General features: G+C 38.2%; 1 protein-coding gene across 1 annotated transcript in view; it reads right to left on the bottom strand.

Moving 5' to 3' along the window:
- IPCEF1 (interaction protein for cytohesin exchange factors 1) overlaps window positions 1-12,864 on the bottom strand; it is a 38,453-nt gene extending 25,589 nt beyond the window's left edge. The window contains exons 1-2 of the mRNA XM_088142275.1: window positions 12,800-12,864; window positions 5,744-5,793 (exon numbers count right to left, since the gene is read on the bottom strand). Coding sequence (XP_087998401.1) covers window positions 5,744-5,767 — 24 coding nt within the window. The 5' untranslated portion in view covers window positions 5,768-5,793; window positions 12,800-12,864. The remainder of the gene's footprint in view (window positions 1-5,743; window positions 5,794-12,799) is intronic.
- Window positions 12,865-21,824: the final 8,960 nt, after the last annotated feature.

A 21,824-nucleotide genomic window follows, 5' to 3' on the forward strand; every position in this document is an offset into this window, starting at 1 on the left:
TTGTAATTCAGTTGGGTTTGATATCCGGTGATCTTCCTATTAGAGCAGGAAAAGCAACCTTTAATCTTGGACTGTCTTCCAAGAATAATTTGCTTTCCTCCCCTGTTGTCCATTCTAAGTTTCCTCCCACATCATTCATTCATACCCAAACCACCATTTCCCATTCCTATGTGTGTGCTACAGCAGCTCTCACTTAGCTGTTGTGCCTGTAAATTCTGCTGAGTCCCCAGAGCTATTTGCCAGCTTTGTCTCTTTAGTCTGCAACTGCTGTTCCATATTACAACATGCATTCTTCTCTGAAGCACCAATCCACACAACCAAGCATCTTCACATGCTGAACCTGCCCTGTAAGTAACCTGTCACTGCAGCTTGCTAGAAATGTGGGCCTACTTGAAAGCTTAGTGGCAAATGCAGTCAGGAGTGCCTTTGACCAGCTCAGGGTGATGTGCCACTGTTCTTGATGAGGTGAGATCTGGCTATGGTGACACATGTCTTAGTTGCCTCTAGATTCAGTTATTGGAATGTGCTCTGCCTTGGGCTTCCTTTACACCTTTGGGAAATGAAATTGGTTCAGAACACAACAGAAAGGGTGGAAGTCAGGACCATATTACCTGATCCAGCAAGGCTGAAATGATTACTTTTTTTTTTTCTGGGCACAATTATTGATAATGAGATTTAAATCCCTAAAAGATGAGGACTGGGATAATTTCCTTATATATTATCCTGACCACAGCTTAAGATCTGATAGAGAGGCCATGCTTGGTGTCATAATTAGTGGGGAAAAGAGAAGGACCTTCTCACTGGTCACATCTAAATTACGGAGCTCCTGTCTCAGACACAAATGACACTCTCTCTGGTTATCTGATTTTGCTGCCCTGATTAAGCTCTCAAGTACTATAAATTTTACTTGAGTATTAAAACAGAAAGGCAATATCAACACCTTGCAGACAGCAATTAGCATGTTTCATAAGTAAGTTCAAAGTTCAGCTGCAGTAAGCAAGACAGAAGCATCAGTGGCTTTGAGACAGGTCTGCCTGAACTGAAGCCTAAGAAGAAGACTTTAGAATCCATGCAGGTAAGTATGTTAAACTTGAATGTATTGTTTTCACTAGCTGGACCCTAATGTCCACTTCTGAGACCTTTCTTCAGGGGTCCCTACCTAGGGAGGCAAGATGAGCGGCCACAAGGGAAGAACTTGTTCCGTAGTGATTCCTCCCCACACCACGCAGTCTGTGAACTGGCCTCCCAGAGACGCTTGTTGGACACCTTTCTGATATCAGCTGAAGATCTTTTTAATCTACAAGGCCTTTTAAGAAACCTTATTAAGCATATCAACTATTATTTTCCTGGTGGTTTTATTATTATTTCATCTAATATTGTTATTACTGTTGTTTTTGTTTTATATTGATTTGTTTTACTTTCCTTTCTTTCTTTTTTTTACAAACTTGTACATTATTCAGGGAACTGTAATCAACCAACCAACAAATAAATAAAACCTGAGCAGAAATACATAGACTTTCTGAAAGTGTAATCTTTCCTTAGAATCAAAGTGCTAGAATGGAGGCAGGAAAATTATTTCTCCTAGGATGCAGGTACAGGGCCAGTCCATGGCATTTCAAATGATGAATGGACTACAGTCAAAAAATTTGGGCAATCTTTTTGGCTTTGGGTGCACATGGGTGATCCATCTCATGGACAGGGCCAAAATGTTTCAATCCTTTGTTGTATTTTGTGGGGATTTTAAGGGGCAAAATGGGTGTCTTAAAAAATTTAAGCCACTCATTTTGCTCCTGAAAAGTGTCCCAAAAGAAGAAAAAACATTTGGGTTTTTCAGTGAATCTTAGGTGTCCATTTTGTCCCTTAACTTCTCCAAAACGTGGGGAGTTGGAAACACATATGGAGTGCTGGGGGTTGCATAAGGTCCATGAGCCACAGGTTACTCACTTGACTTTACTGAATGGGAGATTAGAAACTGATCTAAATCATGTTTAGAATGTTTCAGCTGTGGATTGATCTGTCCCCTACCTTAGGGAAATGTCACATCATCTCTTTCTCAAATACTATGTTGAAAGCACAACGCTGCCTCATCATCATCCTGCTGATGAGCAAACAACACACAGCACTGTCATAGAAGCAGCATGGATGTCAACAAGGACAAAAATCTGAAACATCATAACCATAAATTGTTATTTCACCCAGTTTTAGTTGCCCCATGCAAATATATTTGAATTTAGCCTGACCTATGTGAATTCTTTTTTAAAAACTATTTATAGAATATTGAGGTCATACGTTCAGTGATTTCTTAAAACGTACAATATAATTTAAAGTGAGCAATTGAACTTATTAACCTGGGGGAGATCATTGTTACAGAAATGTATAATATATCAGCAACTAAAAGTGAATTGGTGCCAAAAAAGTGCATCTGAGGCCAAAAACAAAACAAAACAAAACCCTACTTCATTGATGCCAAATGTAATCCCTTTGGAAGACTCCAAAGTTGGCTGCAATCCCTGAGAATATTGTTTTGCCCTTCTCATGGATAGAATAAAAAGTTGAACTCCCCCTGACAATTTCAATGCACAGAGCCTAATACGGAAGAAGGACTCTTTTAGACATACGCCTCGTCCATTGGCTTCAAAAGCATACAGATAGACAGCAAATGTAGCTCCTTCAGAAATAATGTAACATGGGTTCTAGATAGACCAGCTAAGACTTCAATATCAGAATTTTATGCTAGCTGAAAATTCCAGGTCACTTTCAACAAGTAGAATACATTTCAGTAATCCAACCTACAAGAATAATTATTACTGTAGCCAGACTATATGTAGTCTATAAATGATACAGCAGATGAACTGAACCAAAGTTAATAAAAGTTGACTGAACCTAATGACTTCTAGTGATAGATCAATGAGGACCATCAGAGGCATGCTGCTTTTTTACAGGGAGTATGACTCAATCCAAAGCAGGGACCACATCAACTTCTCAGATGTGTAAATCCCTAATCTTCACCTTGACATAATCCAACTTCAGACTACTGTCCCTCATTCATCCCATTATCAAGTCTATGGTTCAATATTTCCTTAGCCTCACCTGACTGTGACAAAGAAAAGTAAATCTGGGTATCACCTGCATACAAATAGCAGCTGACTTTATATATCCAACTGATCTTACCCAATACCTTCAAATAGACTGTTACATGAATCAGAAATGACAGAATGAAGTGGAAATTCAAGTCTTGTATGCTATGGATTTAAGCAGAATTCCCACAGTACTACTTTTTAAAATTGACCTTGCAGGTAATAGTGAAGCTGCTATGACACTGAGTCCAGACACTTTGAACCCAGATTAATATACACAGTGTTGATATATTTCATGTCCCTCTCCCTCTGTTTGGAGAGACAATCATAAAGGTAATGAAAGCCATGCTAGTGGGAAATTACTCATCTAAACTAAAAAAAAAAAGCCTAGGTTATGGTTTTCCTCCAGTTGGACCGACATCTGCTTCTCAGGTACCTGGTCCCAAAAGAGACTATTCATGACTGTACAACACTTATTACACTATTACAGGTGTCAAAGGGGCTGTGACCTTTTTCTTGTCTTCACCCAAAGTGTATGTTCCTGTACTTCCCAATCAATGTATTTCAATTTGGTATAAATAAAGGATGAAGATGCAGAGGTTTAGCTGAATTCTTGCCTCCATCCTTTAGCCACACCAGCTGAATTCGGTCTCAAAGAAAATATGATGCTGTGGATTAGGGATCTACGCAAAAGTTCAACTTAGAAATTCCATTTGAAGGTGATTTACTCAAATCTCTGAATCAAAATGATCTTCCAAAGTGAACTGGAAATCAGAACAAATTGTCAAATTGAATTAGATGCATTGAAATCAATTCAACAACTTGAAAGCATTTTCCACATTTGCAAAAGCCATTTTCCCTAAACAGATTCAGAAAATTGAAGTGATTTGATTTTTTCTTCCTGAACATTTTCCCTGAAACTGTATCAGTGGTAATCTCTAGGTCAAAACAACTATGAATAACTTTATTCCTCAATGTCTAGCAAAATCGCCACACCAAGCCCTCAAGGATTGCAACCACTCTTTAGGAACACAATGCTCATGACAAAGTCTTCCTTTTATCCCCTAACCATAGTCAGGTCCTAGTAATTTTCTTATCCATTGAGGAATGAGTATTTTCCATCTCCCCTCAACACAAGCCTTACTATTTGAATCATTGTGGCTGATTATAGATTATGTAAAACAATAAAATTAATTATTATTATATTATATTATATTATATTATATTATATTATATTATATTATATTATATTATATTATATTATATTATATTATATTATATTATATTATATTATATTATATTATATTATTACATATTATTAATTATTATTATATATTATGTAAAATTATAAAAAACTGATTATGTACAAGGGACTGAAGGAATGCACACCCACATTCTTTGAGAGGAAAGAAACTTAGAAAGGGAGAAATATTTCATAGTCCGGTGAGTTATGAAAACCAAGGAGAGGCATCATGGAATGGACCATCTAGAATTCTAAACAGAATAATTATATATTCCAACATCTTGTTGCAAGGAAGGCTTGTTACAGTAAATTAATGCTGGAAAGGCTGGGAAGAAAGAAATATACACTTATACAGCCCAACACTTTTTTTTCCAAGTGGATTTGAGAAAACCCATCCAGAAATGAAGCTTCTAACCTGCCTTATCTGTATTAGAACAATTGGTTTATATATCTTTCTAATTTCAGCATGATTTTTTTCAGCAATATAATGCAACGATGCATCTAGTTACCTGAAGAGCAAGACCCACATTGCATCAAGTCATTGCAAAGAAGTCTGTGGATACCAGATTGACAACCATAATTTCTAAGAGACAAGAAGAATTGAAGTTCTTTTGGGGATGAATACTGAATTCAAAAAGGTGTCATTAGACCACATCTTGTTTCAAAACTGCAAATAAAGAGGTGACCTATGCAGCCATTTCAGAATAAAAATCATCAGACATTCATTCTTACCTATTTCTCTGCATAGATACCTATCACATCAGGGAGAAAACATCCAGTTAACCATTCACCCATAGATGTTGACATTTTATAGCAGTGAGGAGTGTGTGTGTGCGTGTGTGTGTCAAAAAAGGCAAAATGGCAGCTGTGTGAGATTGAAGCCCAACTCTTTTTTACATGTATGACACATAATGCACATTAAAATGGGCTTTAGTCACATGGAGACAGCCACCATCTTGATTTTTTTTTTTTTTTTACCTTCCTGCAAACACTGCTGGTGGTTTTAGAAGGAGAATGCCCCCACTATTAGGAAGTCAACAACTGTACCATGCCATTTTTCCATATATAATAAAACTACTGTATCTCTTTTGGCATTCAAAGGTGCCAAATGTTGGCTGCAAATACCCTCATCATAAGGTCAGACCTTGGAGTGTCATCCATGATGCATTTTTTGTACTGTACCTAAGCATCATTAGGCAGGGGCACCTTGGAAAAACCCTCATCTGAAAAAAAATCAGATTTTTTACAACTCACATCGTTCTTGCCCAAGTCTGTATCCCCTTTAGGTTTTTGTGAGCTTACTGGATGATTCAGTGGGCAAAAAGAACACAGAAAAGCTTTTATAGTCTCATCAAGTAACTTTCTCTCCAAATGAATAATATTAATTTCTTTTCTCTCACTAATATTAACATTGTGTACTCACGGTAGCTCTGCCATCAGTTGCCATACAAAGTATTGAAATAGATGGAGAAGCTGGAAAATAAAGGACACAATTACATTTTAAATACTAAAAACATGCTTGTAATTAGCAATCCTGCATACTGGACATACTGGAGTATTGCTAGTTACACTGTGTTGTACCCCATGCAACACAGCTCAAACAGCAGGGAATACACCCAATCCTCTGAGACAAGGGTTCAAGACTGAGCCAAGAACCAAAAAAGTCTTTTGACAAACAGCCCAAAGAAAGGCCCCAGAGAGGAAAGAAAGCGGCTCCTTTCATACATCGCATTAAACTTGAATTCTTTAAATCATAGTTTGTTGAGCAATTTAGAAATGACCTAGTTCATACACAATGCTAAGCCCAAGGGGGTTCATACACGTTAGCTAAAAATGAGTAACCTCCATCCACTGGCTCTAGAAACTTCCGGTAATTGACTACACAAGGCATGGCTTGGGGATGCAGGATACGGGGGCTGAATCCCATGAGGAGAAAAAGACAAGTGGGTAAATACTTGAAGGGGAAAAAGTCCTCCGGGGATTCACACCTACATCGCCAGACTTACAAGGCAGCTCCCTGATTGTTCAGACAGGAATCAAATATTGCATGAGACGCTCTCCTCTCTTCTTCACCCAACACTCTGACTTACAGGCCAAAGGGCCAGGGTTGCAAAGTAGAAATCCCTTTGATGTGTGGGGCACAGCTGCAGGAATATTTGTTCTGAGCATAATTTTTGCTCTGCGGGCAATAACAATGAATAGAGTACATGTCCATTGTGCTTAAAACAGGGTCACAACGCACGCACCAGTGCACACTAGGATGTTAGAAAGCTTGTGTGTCTTTGTTTCATTGATAGCTCTGCAAAGGCGGGCTCCAATGCCTAAACTTTAGAAATTAACTCTCTGATTGCCACCATCACCCTGGATGAAGAAATGTCTTTGTTTTTAATTTTCTTCTTCTTTAAATAGTCTCCCGTTCTCCCACGGGCCTGAAAGGAGGCATACAAAAACTGATGTGGCATCTATGTAGCCACGCCTTCCACCCACCAACACAACCAGACTTTGAACTATTCCCACTGGTAAATTATGGTATTAATGGCTAAAGCACATCTTCTCAGAAGCCTCAATTGCTCAGAGGTGCTTCATAAAATAACTCAGCATTGCTTAGCCTCTAAAGACTCAGCTGTTTGCAGAGAAGCTGCTTCCTTTCTCCAAGTCTTCCTGGAATGACCATGTGACTTTGCAAGGTCAAGCAGTCAAATGACCATTTCTAGGCAGAGAAGATGACTCCTGTCTGCAAAGAGATCACTGCTGTGGTAGGCATACCAGGGTTTTAAAAAGGTTTAAAAAGGTGGAAAGATCCCTTGTCTACCTTGTGCCGTTTAGTAATTAAGTGAAACTCTGCCCCAGTGCAAGTTGTTGTTGTTTTCCTGAAAAAGGAGAAAAGGTGTCTGGACTTCATTTCTGTTAGTATACATCCTTCTGTGGATGTGTTAGGAGGAAAATAGCCAATTTTGCTTTCGGTAGTGTTCAGTCTATTACTTGTGACTGTATTAGATCACTGTCAGTCAGTAAGTTCATCAAAGCAGGGAGTCCCATCATTTTAGGGGAGCCAGGCATGCATAAGATGCCTTGGGGAAGGTAACGTCGTGCCCTCTAGGTGACTGGGATTACATAAACCCAGCTATCATGGCCAGTGTCAGCTACTATGGCAGTGACTGTCCAGAATGTGCAGAATGCATCCCGTTGCTTGCCCTGGCTTGAAATATTCCTTTCCTTTATTTATCTAATTATTATCTGGGATAAAGGACAATGTTTCTATGTTTCTTTGTGCATCATTGGAGAGATTCTCTGATCATTGCTCTTTGGCTATAATAATAACGAATTTCTAAAACTGTACAACACAACAAAAGACTCTTCAAACGGTAAGGAAGTTTTTTTTTTAATATGATTTTTATTGAAACGTTTAAAAGGTAAAAGCTAATGCAAACTAATATAAAGTAAGGAAGAAAAAAGAAAAAGAATGGAAGCAAAGAGAAAGCAAGAAGTACAAGAAAAGGAAAAGACGTTGAAAAAAAATAGAACAGAAAGAAAAAGATACAAAGAAGTGGCTTCCGATATTCTTAACAGCAGTTTTAAGTACAAAAACAGCAAGGAAGGTTTGAGCCTTATTTAGACTGCAGCAGTGCCTGGACTTCCAGCACCTCCATACATTCAGACAAGTGAAATCTCCAGCTGCCCACCCAGATTGTACAAAAGCCGTTGCTTTCAGAGTAATCTGAAAATACCACATTGCAAAATCCAAGTATGACTTTTCAGGTAAGAACTGAAATGAGGACTTTTCCTTATCTCTGTTTTGTTTCAGCTTTTAACTTTGGTTTCAGCTCTTGTAAGATCAGCTAGAAATTATTCTACCTTTCAGTCAGATGAAAAACCTACTGGAACGTTTTCATTGCTCAGATGTATTCTGTTTTGAAGGAGTCATATACTATATTTGGCCCTGACGCACCAACTCTGTTGCTTTTTAATCTGATTTTTAAAAAGAAATATTGGAAAAGTGTTTCTCTTGCAGAAAAGGTGCCATTATGTGACAAATACTAGCATTTTCTCACTTCAGAATGAAAACCTTGATGTCAGGGTTGTTTGATAATCTTACAGCAAAGAAAAGGACTATCAACTTTTAAAATCAGGAATTATATGAAAGAGGGTACCTTAGCCCACACAAGCCAACTGTCTCCTTAGAAAGGCAATGAATGCATCCAACAGGATGCAGAACTGAAGCCATGTTCCTTTTTTTATTTGGTTATATGTATCAAAAATCAAACATGAAAATTAGGCCTATATTTCTCTGGAATCTGGCAATGCATGCCTGAGTGACAGAGGTGACAATTCAGAGATCTCTTTAGGCACTGAATTAGACGTTGGGAATACGGCTGCATCCAAATACAGTAATAGCTTGCTAGGGATTTTGGGAGGGTAATTTCCTATGTTATACACTTGAGAACTGCCACCCGATCAGGCTGGTTTTTGCAAATCTTCACAGTCAGTAAGGTTTATAGCAAGCACGGATGGAACCAACATTCTCCAAGTAGAAAAGTTCCTTCTACTATTTTACAATATTTATGTTCTTTTCGTTGCATCCCTGTGAATATGCCGCAGAATAGCTATTATATAGTGTATTTTGGGAGCATCATTCAAATTCTTTGGCTCCTGCCCTCAGGTAATCATACATAGCTTCAAGAAAGAATCAAGATTCAGATTTTCAACTGACACTAATTTTGCAAAGAGAAAGTAAAAAATGGGTTCCATTTGTGGTTAGTTCTCTGTTGAGTCTAAATAAGGATGCGTGACTCATTTAAATAAGATCTATGTCAGGAATTTCTAGATAACGTATCATTCTGACTCATCAATTGTTATTCAGTTTTGTTTCTTGTTTTTGTTTTTGCAAAGAAATCCACAGGTACTGTTTTCCATAACTTTTCCTAATCAACACCCTTTCCTTGAAAAGCATTTTTAAATGTATTCGTACTAAGCTTTCTCAAATATATATTCCTTTGATACATGTTTCCAACTATAACATTTGTACACGTTCTGGGTTGGAGAATAACAAATATTTGTATTGTTATTTATCTGTCCTGCAAAGAATTCCATTTTGGCAGATAATGTTACTTCTAGGTCAAAGAAATACATGTTGGATTTCTGTATACAGCAAAGCTGACAAGAAGCAATCTTGTATTGGTATTGATGACAGAAATGCAGTATTATTATGAGATGAGGAGGAGTCAATTATCTGTGATGTTATAGGATTTATTGAATAGGTGCCAGAACGGACATGTATCACTAGAGTGTGATTGATATCCAATTTCCCTGCTGGCTTGAAAAGGAAGTAAAAGTTGCTCTTTCAGTGCAGAGAAAGTACAAAATTCCAGAATTAGAAAAAACTTCCTTGAATGGAGAGGGAGACTCCTAATCAGAGCAGCATAAAAATCAGAGTCAATAGTGAAAAATAAATCAAATTAATAGATAGCTTACCTGCAACAAAATGAGATATGCTTTTGTTATTGCACTCTAAAATGCTTATTTGGTAAAACCCTGGAAATTTTTAGAGGAGAAGGAGAGAGTAAAAGAATGTAGCAATCGCTGTGGAACAATCAGAAATAATAATCCTGGAAAGGAAATAGCTTCTATAATGTGCTTCCTGTTAATTGTGTGAATCAGCATCACAATGAAAGATTGTTGCATACGTGCTCAAGCAATCCCTTGGCTAAATGAAGAGAGTTAAGTTTGGGAGGTACTGGTCAGACCACAGGATTTATTCCCATGAACTGAAAATGAAATGTCTACATTTGATAGGTAAAATGTACTGTAAATACAGAGGGAGGAATTCTCTATTAAGTGAAAGGGAGAAATGATTATCTAAGAAAAAGTATTGAATTCATATATTTAACAAGTGGATTAAATATATGCATTGCTTTTAAAATATCAGTTTGATCTCATTTATTTTCTGATTTATTTGTTCCTTCTGTCTGATACAAAAGATGATAAGTCAAGCCCATTTTCTACGATTTATTATAACTGACCAGTTGATCAATTTGTAAATACTTTTTTTTTCCAGATGTAATATGTGAAGATGACAAGCACATATGAAATTGCTGTCTATTTATTTTATTATGCCTTTAGTAGGCAGGTTGTTGGTTGATATCCAAGAAGATAAATGGATGTGCTTCATTAATTGGAATAACTGTTAGGACCCCCTGATCTTTTTCTGTTTCTTGAGGAGTAATTAAGCAGTGATCAATTAAAAATAAAAAAACACAGGAACAAAGCAAGGAAACAGAAACTAGACAAAAGACCATAACAAAATCATGCATAATTAGATAATATATATTAGTACACTTGCAACCTTAAGCAGAAGTGCAAAACATCAGTATTTCTGTCTTGAAAAAGTAATATAGAGAGAAGCAATCTATAAAAGATGACCTCATTAATATCAGTAAAAATAAGACAACATTTGCATAAAACAATGTTTAATTTAAAAATTCTTCAGGATTTTTGTGCTAAGTTTGTGTTGCATGATTTTTGTACTCTACCCTGCTGCTGAAAAGATGTATTTAGTTTTACAATATTTTGATACAGTCAATCTGACACATAACAATAAATACCTAATTAACTTCTTGTGCTATATCATTGTATAAAACTTGAGGAAAATGAACAATAAAAGCCTACTAGAACTGATTAGCAAAAGTCCTTGTATACTTTTTAAAAGTTCCTCATTCCTCATTCCTTTATTTAAAATTTTAAATAAAATTGAGAGTGCCCCCAGAGACAGTAATATGTACCAATTTGAAATTTTGCCAATACAAACTAGAAAGACTTTGAATGGGAAGAGCACCATGCATGTTTTGTTTTTATGGTTAATTCTTGAAAACTTGCCAAAACAATTGAAACTTGTAATCAATTTTTCTGCAAAGCACGTTAAGCAGAGCTAGATCTCCCATCAATATGCAAGTTCTCTCTCTCTCTCTCTCTCTCTCCCCCCCTTAACTGGTCGTATTTAACCATGGTAAATGGGGTAATCAAGGAACAGGAGAACAGGAGACAGAGACAAACATTTCTAAGGTACATTTTATACAAAGATTTGTGACAGTTGTTGCAGATGTCTTAGTGAAGAAGCCATACCGGGCTGCACTTTCCCTTTGAGTTCGGTAGAATATCACTCCTAGCTTGAAGCGAAGAACATAGAAGTAACGAGGGGCATGCTTGGAGAAAATGAAACGCCTCTGCTCAAGGCTAGAGGCAAACAGTGAGAAAAACAATCCACAACTTGAAGCAGAACCCAAGCGAGATTGAGATATGCCCCTTGATGTGTAGAATTGCTTTTGTGCAATCTGACAGATGAGTGCTATGTTTGCATATTTATCATATGCATATTATTATAATGTATAATATAATATAATATTATTTATTTATTTATTCAATGTATATAGCCGCCCGTCTCAGACCAGTGACTCTGGGTGGCTAACAATAATAAAAAACAAACAAAACAACACAGAAAAATAAGTATAAATACAGCCAAGGGATCTTTAAAAACTGTCGGTGTCAGCACCACCAGGAAATGGGGCCCTTTGTACACTCGGGGCCCCAGGCCCAGGCATAAAGCCAGGTCTTCAAGGCCTTCCGAAAAGCCAAAATGGTCGTGGTCATCCTAATCTCAGGAGGGAGGATGTTCCAGAGGGCAGGTGCCACAGCAGAAAAGTCACATCTCCTGGTCCCTGCCAGCCGACATTCCTTGGCTGACGGGACCCAGAGCATGCCCATCCTGCTGGACCGGATTGGACAGGTAGAAACCAATGATCATAAAGCGAATCAAAGCTTCTAGTGCAAAGTACAAAATTCAGGTTGCTGGAACTTCTCCCAGTCAGCCAAACGGATGTCACAAAACATAAGCAACAAGCCCAGATAAATACAACTGTGATCGACAACCATCCAAAAACATACGCGTATGTACAGCCTTAGTTTTAAAAGCAAAGGATCAATAGTGAAAGTTCTGACAGCAAATACTATGCTTATTTGCACTTGTTTTGATTGCAGTAATAAAAACCTTTATTCTGAACCTTAATTATTCTGTTAGCATTTCCTCTACATTTCACCATGAAAATAAGCACCATCTGAGTCTAATGGGCAGGCTAACACCAGAAGGAAAAAGTTTCTTTCCTTAGATTCAATATATGCATTGAAGGCAGCAATTCAGAAATAATCCCCATTTCAAACAGGCTGACTTATTTAAATCTCTCTCCTTGAAATCAGTGGGAATGTAAAATGTTTAATTTTTCTCTAGGCTATGCCCTATCTTCTCACTGTTTATCTGCACTGCAGAACTAAAGGAAAAGAGGAAGTCACACTGATCTTTGAAAAAAGGAAAACAGCAACGCAGCTGAGTAAATGCCTGTTCTCTATCATTAATTCCAAACAATTATTTTACAGTTGAGGTAAACACCAGAGTGGCATTTGAGTTTTAAAAGGAGCAAATTACACATACCGGAGAGCTAGGGATTCTAAAGAACCTGCCAGGGGTTCCACCTTCTTTACTTTCTCAAAGGAGACAGGAAACTCTTCTTACTCAAATGTTCTGCAATGAAATATTACACAAGAGGAAGCTGGAGGAAAGGTCTTGAGTAGGCAAACCAAAGGCAATAAGTTGGTTGGTATAACAACCGTAGGAAGCCATTTGACCAACAGGCGTATTGCCCCAAATGAAGACATAGCATGGAGTTTTTCGCATTCCTGGTTGGTTTTGCGCATGTCACTAAACAGTCTATGAAATGAATGCGAGAATAACTTATGCAACTGATTCTCAATGACACATCAGTGGTGAGAAACTAAGACAAAATAGATTTCCATATAAGATTGGCAGCCAGTTGTATTAGCCAGTTATTTGTCTAGAATTAGAACAGCCATCTTCCACCCCGCCCCTCAGAATAATTTATTTGTGAGGGAATATTTAAAAATTACCCAGAGAGGCTTGTCAGTATTTGAAGTGTCAAGACATTTTGTACAAAGGAGAGATAAAAACAAACTGCCCTTAGTGGAGTTGGGGGATCTCTAGCACTCCAGTTGTTGTGATGTTGGAGTTGTAAACCAACAACTGGGTTTCCAGGCCTACAGGCCTTTGGGCCTCAGTACTACTTCCAAAGCAGCAGTTGCGATGTTGTTAAATGTCTTAGAGGTAAGTAACTTGTTCGCTGCACTAGAGTGATTCAAGGATCGAATCTGTCAGTTGTGTGTAGAATCAAAGGAGGAGCAGAGATCTTCCTAATGGCACTAGGTTTATGCTGTGCCTTCAAAGTACATTCCCATTTCTTGCTTATGTGCTGTTTTACCCACAGTACTTTTGTGTTCGCTAGTGAATGCAGGTTGGTTAAGATCACAGTCCAACCCGCAGAGTTTAATACATGTTCTTCATTATGTGACCTAAAGGAGGTTGTTGCTTATGCTACTTCACTTAGACTGACAGAGATGGACGTGTTAATATTACCCCCTAAGTTTCAGAAGAAGCACTTCAGACTTGAACAAGCACAGCACTTCGGTGTTATCCATTAAAACACACGTGATGCTTTTCAGGATTCACTGTGAGCCAGAAAAAAACAGTTGCAGCTACTTTTAAGATCACCTCGATTTCAAACCTGTTAAGAAAACTACAGCTTATTTTCAGGCTCACAGAATCACCTTTGTGCACTACACCATTATTTATACTGAATTTAGTGAGTCCTCTTAACAGTTGAGAAATGTGATTGTAGCACTCTCTGTGCTAGAGCTAGGCGTACATTCTGGTCTTTTATTTTTAATGACATTGCTTTTACAATGAGCTCAAGGAAGAAGTGTTATCTTATTTATCACTTTGCTAGACTTGTGAGAAATTGCTTCTGTGAATCAAATCTAGTCCTTTTTGGTTCAAATTTAGTGGCTTAACTCATTTACTGCATGAAGGATATAGTCTTAGAAAAACAATTTGATAATCAGTTCTTTAACTGAACAATTATTCCAAAAACCACATGCACAAGTTGCAGGTTCTCATACTTATTTATCTAGATATTGGACTAAAAGTAATCAGGACAGCAACTCCATAGCCCAAGGCCAGTGACCAGCAGCAACAGAAATTTTGGCCTCCCATCTGGAGAACCTAAGGCTGGGAATCTTTGGTTCACCAAACCATACACGAGCAGATGTAAGTTGAGCATGCAAACTCTTTTCTTGTGTATCCAAAAGGAATTATTAAGCTTTTCTTGTTTTAACTGACCTCAGTTTCATATGTCATCTAAAAGCAAAACAATTATTTAACAATAGCTAGTTAAATAAGTCAGCTTCAAAATTCATTGAGACATACTAAGCTGCAAACAAACCACATCATGGCTTAGTAAGATATTCGATATTAGTTTTTAAAAAACTTAACTATAACTAATCTTAATCACAGTATCGAGTTCTAGAAAATCTGGCATGCTGCAGATAACAAACAGAAAGGTTCAGATCTGCTTAGCCCCAAAACTCATAAACCTCAGATGAAAGGAAAGCAAACACAGAAACGTTTCTGGAAATTGCAGTGCTGGAAAATTGTCAATCAACCCTGCTAGCTGAGCAGCAGAAAGATGCTTCATTAACCTGACCTGAATCAATAAGAGGCCTTCATTTCACTGGACCTCATGGTTACCATGCAAGACCAAAAAGAAGGTGGGTCTTCTTTAAGGAGCTGCTTACAGGTATACAGCCAACCCCACTCCATTCGAGCACTGAAGATGTTACCTAGCCAGGTAATGAAACGTTTGCAAGAAAACAACCAAGCTCAGAGAACCCCAAGGACTATACAGCCATGCCAAATCCAAAGCATTTTTCCCACTTTGGATCCAAATACTGCACAGCATATAAGTCTTTCCTGGAGAAAGATCCATACTACTTTTTCTTTTCCTGGAGAATTTTTGAAGCTTTTCTTCAGCTGAGTTTTTCCTGTTTCTGTACATTCTATTAAACCAAGAATGGGCAAAATGTAGCAGTCCAGGCACTGTTGACCTCCAGTTTCCATTCACTTGGGCTGGTAGCAAGAAGTGACATATGGTGGATCACATGCTAGTAATCATTGTGCTAGCATATCACAGTTTGGGTTTTAATACGCAATATGACCAGTAAGCACCCACATTTACAAATTGATAAAAGCAACAATCTGCGTTTTGTCTGATGTATTCCACAATAATTTCAGTTTTCCAACATACAGTGGTACCTCAGTTCACGAACTTAATTCATTCCACAATTCTGGTTGCGAACCGAATTGGTTGCAAACCGAATCAAATTTCCCCATAAGATTCAATGTAAATAAGGTTAATCTGTTCTGACCCCTACGGACATGGTCGCCAACCGAATTGGTCGCCAACCAAATCAAATTTTCCCATAAGGTTCAACGTAAATAAGAATCTGTTCTGAACCATATGTGTTTTTTTTAACCACAAAAATATGAAACCAAGTACAGTACAGTACAGTATGAAGAGAGAGAACACTAACCTTGCTTGAGGCGACACCAAAAAGCTTCACAGCAAGTGTCTGTCTGCGACCTCAATCTTGCCTAGAGGAAGCCACGACCATGTGTCAGAGCAGGGAAGATGGCCACGGGTCGGGTTCATCACCCGATGTGGAGTTCGCAAACAGAAGCAAAAATTTGCAAATGCTGCTGTTCGCAAACTGAATTGTTCGTGAACAGAAGAGTTCATGAACTGAGGTATTACTGTATTTGTTCCTTCTTTTTTTGAAAAAGTATAATTAATTTCAGATTGAGTCCCATCCTGGTGGCTTCACTACATCATTCTTGTAGTGTCCTTGTCAAGAACATGGAATTGATGTGTTATGGCTTCCTTCCAGAATGTTCTTTCAACTTCCCAGCCTAGCCTACAACTCTGATGTCTTATTATGACTTCTTCAGCAAGTATATCCTGTTTAGATCAGCCAGGGTTGGCTGGGCACTACTAAAGATGGATGAGAATGATATAATTACCTAAAATATGGCATTTTTTAAAAAAAGGCAATGTGACATATATTGTGCTAAATCAATACTTGAGATTTAACTTTGAGAGGTGATGCAGAAGATGATGCTGAATGGTGAAGGATAGCTCTTTTTAAATACATTTAAAAAGACAGTAAGGGAAGAGGAAAGGAAAGGCATTGCTTATATGCTGAACAGCCTTTCCAGTCTGGGGCCTCTGGATGTCATGAATCATAAATGCTCACCACCCAACGGGCATGTTACTTGGGAATGATGAACACTGTAGTCTTAAATCTATGGAAGACACCAAGTAGGAAAGATTCTTCTGAAGCAAAATCAATAGACAGATGAAGAGGGAAAAAAATCAAGGGATTAGCCTCTATGCTACTCTTTGCTGCCCACATTTACATCTCTTATTGTGACAAATTTTTGCTCAGCTGCCTAAGATGTATGTATAAATATATGAAAATAGTACAAATGGTCCAATTTCCAGTAACCTTATCCAAGGAAACCAAAATCCTGGCTAAACCTTCAAATTCCTGGTGTTCTCAGGGATATAAGCTCCTAACAATACCTTTTTCAGCTGAAAACACAGCCAGAATTCCTTTAGTGTGGCTTTATTGTGTCCATATAAACCGGCAAAGTTTCTCTTGTTCCCCCAACAGTTTGCCACTGGCAAGTGCTTACAGCCCTAGAGAGCCAGAATAAATGTTTTCCCACTCCTGAATGGACATGTTCTCCGCCCCTCCTTTTGCTGACAGAAAATTGTACAGCATGAAATTGGTTGTCCTCATTGCCGATCTCTATCCCGCTTCAACGGATTCTATCTGAAGTCATGTCAGGCAGTTCACTCCCCCCCCCCCCCAGCCACAGACTTTACATACCTTGAGGCTGCCCTGGGACAGTGTCACGATAAGGAGGAAAACAGTTGTTTAACACCGATATGGCTAAGCACGACTTAAGCCTGTTTTGCCGATAGGCTGGAGGACAAGACGAAGGCAACATCATGGAGGCGAGTGGGGCAGAAGAAAGGTATAACTCATTGCCACGCCATGTTTGTGCTGTGGTTAGATGCAAGTGGGGAAAAGCCCTCTCTTCTGCTGTTCTCAGACCCACACACCGTGGACTTGATGAATGACTCAGCCAGACCCTTTGATCACAGAGAAACCTCCCCGGTGGAACGATTCAGGCAGCATGTTGCCCCCTCTTCTGACTTCCTCTCCAAGCCACCCGGTCACCCCCACCTACTGCTGGGATACAAATAGAAACTAAAGCCTCCCACCAACTTTAAAAAGTTGCCTGCTTCAAACGTGGGCAGTTTCAGACTTAAACAGGTTGTCCTGTTTCAAACTCACTTTTTCCACCCGAAGATTATTAATGGCTGAAACAGAGGTAACCCTTGAGATCAGGGAACAGAGCTAACTTTTTCCCTCCTTGCTCCTAAAGGCATTCACAGGGGATGTCCCTGCCCGCCCTGTAAATAAGCGAGGAGAGAGCAGGTCATAAGTTTCACAGGAGATGCAGGAAATGTTCAGTCCTCTCACCCATTGTCCTGATGAGTTATCCGTGCATAATTAACACACTCTAGGGAATTCATCCAATTGCTTGAATGTATTGTGACAATGGATGGTTCACACAGTACACAATGCTAAAATGTACTTGGCTAGTTTGGGATTCAGTCCCTTGTGTGAACACAGCAGTTGAACTGGGTACTGCTAGCCTTAGTGAGGAAAAGCACAGTTACCCACTCTCATGGGATAAGTAGACTTCAGGTTAATGGTATCTACTATTCTTTTACTTTTCATTCTCTACCCAGTGGGAGGTTTTTCAGACACTTAAAGTGTACAGTGCTGTTTCTTGAAAATTGGGCACAAAGTGTACAGTTACAAATTTTGTTTTCTCTATTTTTTTTTAAAACAGCAGTGCAACCTCTAAATATAGCATTCAGATACATTTCAGGATGGGACTTTATAGATTTTGAACTTTTCCAAATTTAGCTTTTAACCCTTGCTTTTAACCCTTGTCACTCTATCTCCATTTCTATAAGTGGCAATGTTATAAAATTCCAAAAATTTTAGACACGACAGTACAAATTCTATTAATTATTGCCTCCCTCAGGACTAATCTATTACTTTTATTTCCTAATTCACAAACTACAGAGTTGCAGTTGTTAACTCTATCCCTATTTTATTATCAATTTCTGATAGAGATTTACTCACACATTTTTCTACTTTTTGCTATTTTTCTCTTTAGTAATGAGAGGCATATCAACAGATTTTTCTCTGTGGCTGGGATGGTACATATTGTTATGCCACTGAGGACACTTTACAAACTATATGACTAAGTCATAAAGTACCTGAGCTAGTATAAATCTTAAGTCACACCATGACAGTGCTTACATACATTGTTTGAAATTCTGAGCCTACACTAAAGAATATATAAATACTTATTTAAAGATTTCCTTGCCCAATTGTGAACTGGACACTGTGTTTTTAGAGTTTACACTACCTTTCTGTTTCTATATTAAATTCTCCAGAGCAAAAATAAAACATTTCCTTTTTATATTACTTTCATCTGTCAAATCTCACATTAGTATTCCTAATTATTCAGCTATTACTTTTTTTAAAAAAAGGTATGAATTGGATTTTAAGTATTTCATCTATATTTTATAGCCCTGAAAATATCAGCAGAGGACCACGGTTATTTTTTAATGTCTGTCTGCTAGTTGTATGGACCTATTCATGAGATGTTATTAGAAGAGGAAGAAGAAGAAGAGCAGGGGGGGGGGAAGAGAAGGGACAATTACACACTATGGACCCCCACAGTGATATTGATAGATTATACCTGCCCCGCAGAAATGGAGGCAGCAGTTTACTTCAAGTCAAACAAACTGTTGAAGAAGAAAAGCATGTAAAAGACAGTCGAACAAGCACTGATGCAAGTTAAAAATTGGAACTTGCTGAATGCACAGGAAACAAAATGTAAATAATTTAATAAAAACATGAACAGAATGCTGGCAAGGAAAAGCATTACACGGTCAATTTCTACAAAAGACCAAGGGGAAAATGGATAAAGAGAAAGCCTGGCAATGGCTTATGACTGGAACATTAAAAAAAAAAAAGAAACCAAAGGCTTGATTTCAGCTGCTCAAGAGCAAGCTATTTGAACTAATACAATCAACTGAAAAATCATCAAATGAGTCAAAGTTCAGATTGTGCAAAGAAGCAGAAGAAACAGTAGATCATATACTCAGCTCATGCAAGAAGATCTCACAAACTGATTATAAACAATGACCTAAGTTGCCAAAATGATTCACTGGAACATCTGTAAAAATTATCATGTGCCAGCAATGAACAATTGGTGGGAACATATAGTTGAAAAAAGTAGTTGAAAATGAGCAGGTTAAAATATTGTGGGATTTCCAAGTACAAACTAATAAAGTCTTGGCGCATAATACCACCAGATTTAACTGTGGTTGAAAAGAAGGAAGTGTGGATAATTGAAGTGCCAATACCAGGGCATAGTAGAATACAAGACAAAGAATTGGAGAAGATCACAAAGTATCAAGATCTGAAAATTGGTTGAAAAATTATGGCATAAACTGCCCATGGTGGTCCTAATGGTTATCGGCACACTGGGTCCCATACCAGACAAACTTTGGATGGCACTTAGAAAATCTGTGCATTGACAAAATTTCCATCTGTCGATTACAAAAGCCCACACTGCTCAGATCCACACATATTCTATGTCGATAGATTACAACATCCTAGGTTCTTGGGAAGAATTTAATGCGAATGAAGGCCAACACCAGCTAAAGAACTGGCAGCTGTGATTTCATGTTGTTGTGGATGTAATAATAATAATAATAATAGTAGTAGTAGTAGTAGTAGTAGTAGTAGTAGTACACATTGGCATTGACAAAATCACCATCAGTCAATTGCAAAAGGCAGCTTTACTTGGAACAGCTTCCATCCTGCGACAATACCTTTAACACCATCAAACAACAACATCTGCCTATCCCAGGTCCTTGGGAAGGACTGGATAGATGGACAAAAATGCCAAATCCCGTCTAAACATCTGGCTGACTGTGCAACCAATCATAATATAAATATTGCTTTTGGTTATTCCTACATCGTCCACGAGGTGGCAGTGTCTACTTTCTGCAATCCAATAGCTTTCATGGTTAGCTAAGAGAGCTGACAATATTCTTCCGACTGAGTATAAGCAGTAGTGATGTACAGAAAACAAAACCACATGCCAGGAATAGTACTGTCAGGCTGGTTATTAGCCATATGATGCTGAATGCTGAAACACTGGAAACATTTTAGATTGGTAAACTAGTAATCTCAATTCAACCAAAGTTTGAAAGGGGAAGATTTCGGCAGGTAGAGAATCAGAGGGAAAAGTGAAACGCTTTTGCTGGATCAACCCAAGTATCTGTAATTTTGACCCAGCATCTGTCTGACCTTGTCTGGACTCAGTAGCTAAGCAGGGCCAGCTTGGTTAGTGCGTGGATGGGAAACCACCAGAAACTATCAGAGCTATAGGCTAATCTGGGAAGCAGAAAAGCATCTCAGAAGAAGGCGGTGGCAAAGCATTTCTATACTTAATCAAGCAAAAGGTTATTCTTTGATTTGATTGATTTGATTTGATTTATATGCACATATCTATGGAGTTGGAAGGAAAGAGAAGAAGAGAACAACCAGCAGCAAGATGGATGGACTCAGTTACGGTGGTGATGGGTACACCATTGGAAGACCTGAAGGACTAGGTTAGGGCAGTTCATCATGGAGAAAATCTATCTATGTGGTCACTAAGATTTAACGCACTGATTTAACGGCACATGATCAATCAATCAATCATCTATAAAATCATCAGGAGCTGAGGACAGCTTGAAGGAAACTTTACCTTTTGTCCAGTTGGTGGGCTTTCTGCTCTGAAGGAATCAGTTGTGTCACTGTTCTACTTACAAACTCTGTGGCCAATTTAATTCAAATGACATCTCCACAGATCCAGTGGCCTTTAAGAGAAAAATGTACAGAAGCCACCTCTATCACAGTATTCAAAGACAGATTAAGAATTCTGTCCATTCTTCCCTTCCACCTCCCTCTGTTGACTTATTTTCTTTGGAGGGGATTGATTCAAAGGAAGATGATTTCCATTTTTTTTTTTTTAAATACAAAATTAAGATATAAAGACACAGGACAAACTCACTATATGAGTCTATAAAGACTCATATAGACAAACTAAGTTTCAAGCAGTCTTCCTCAACCTGATGCTTTGCAGATGTGTTAGACTGAAATCTCTATAATCTATCCAGTGTGGCTGACAGTTCTGAGTGGTGAGGTCCAACATATTTCCAGAGCCAAAGGATGAAAAGGCTGCAACAGGGAAATCTTTCCCATCTAATTAATCACGATATATTCAACCTTTAATGACTTGCTGGGCTGTGAAGAACTGAACCAAAAAGTACATGCCTATTATTTTTATTTCTAGGCCATGAGTTCTAGTCCTCCCATAGGCATGAAAGTTGGCTGGGTGA

This window comes from Python bivittatus, unplaced genomic scaffold (assembly GCF_059951505.1).
Source record: "Python bivittatus isolate LINGU-HERP-01145 unplaced genomic scaffold, Pbiv_v1 ctg000020_np1212, whole genome shotgun sequence".
Lineage (NCBI taxonomy): Eukaryota > Metazoa > Chordata > Lepidosauria > Squamata > Pythonidae > Python > Python bivittatus.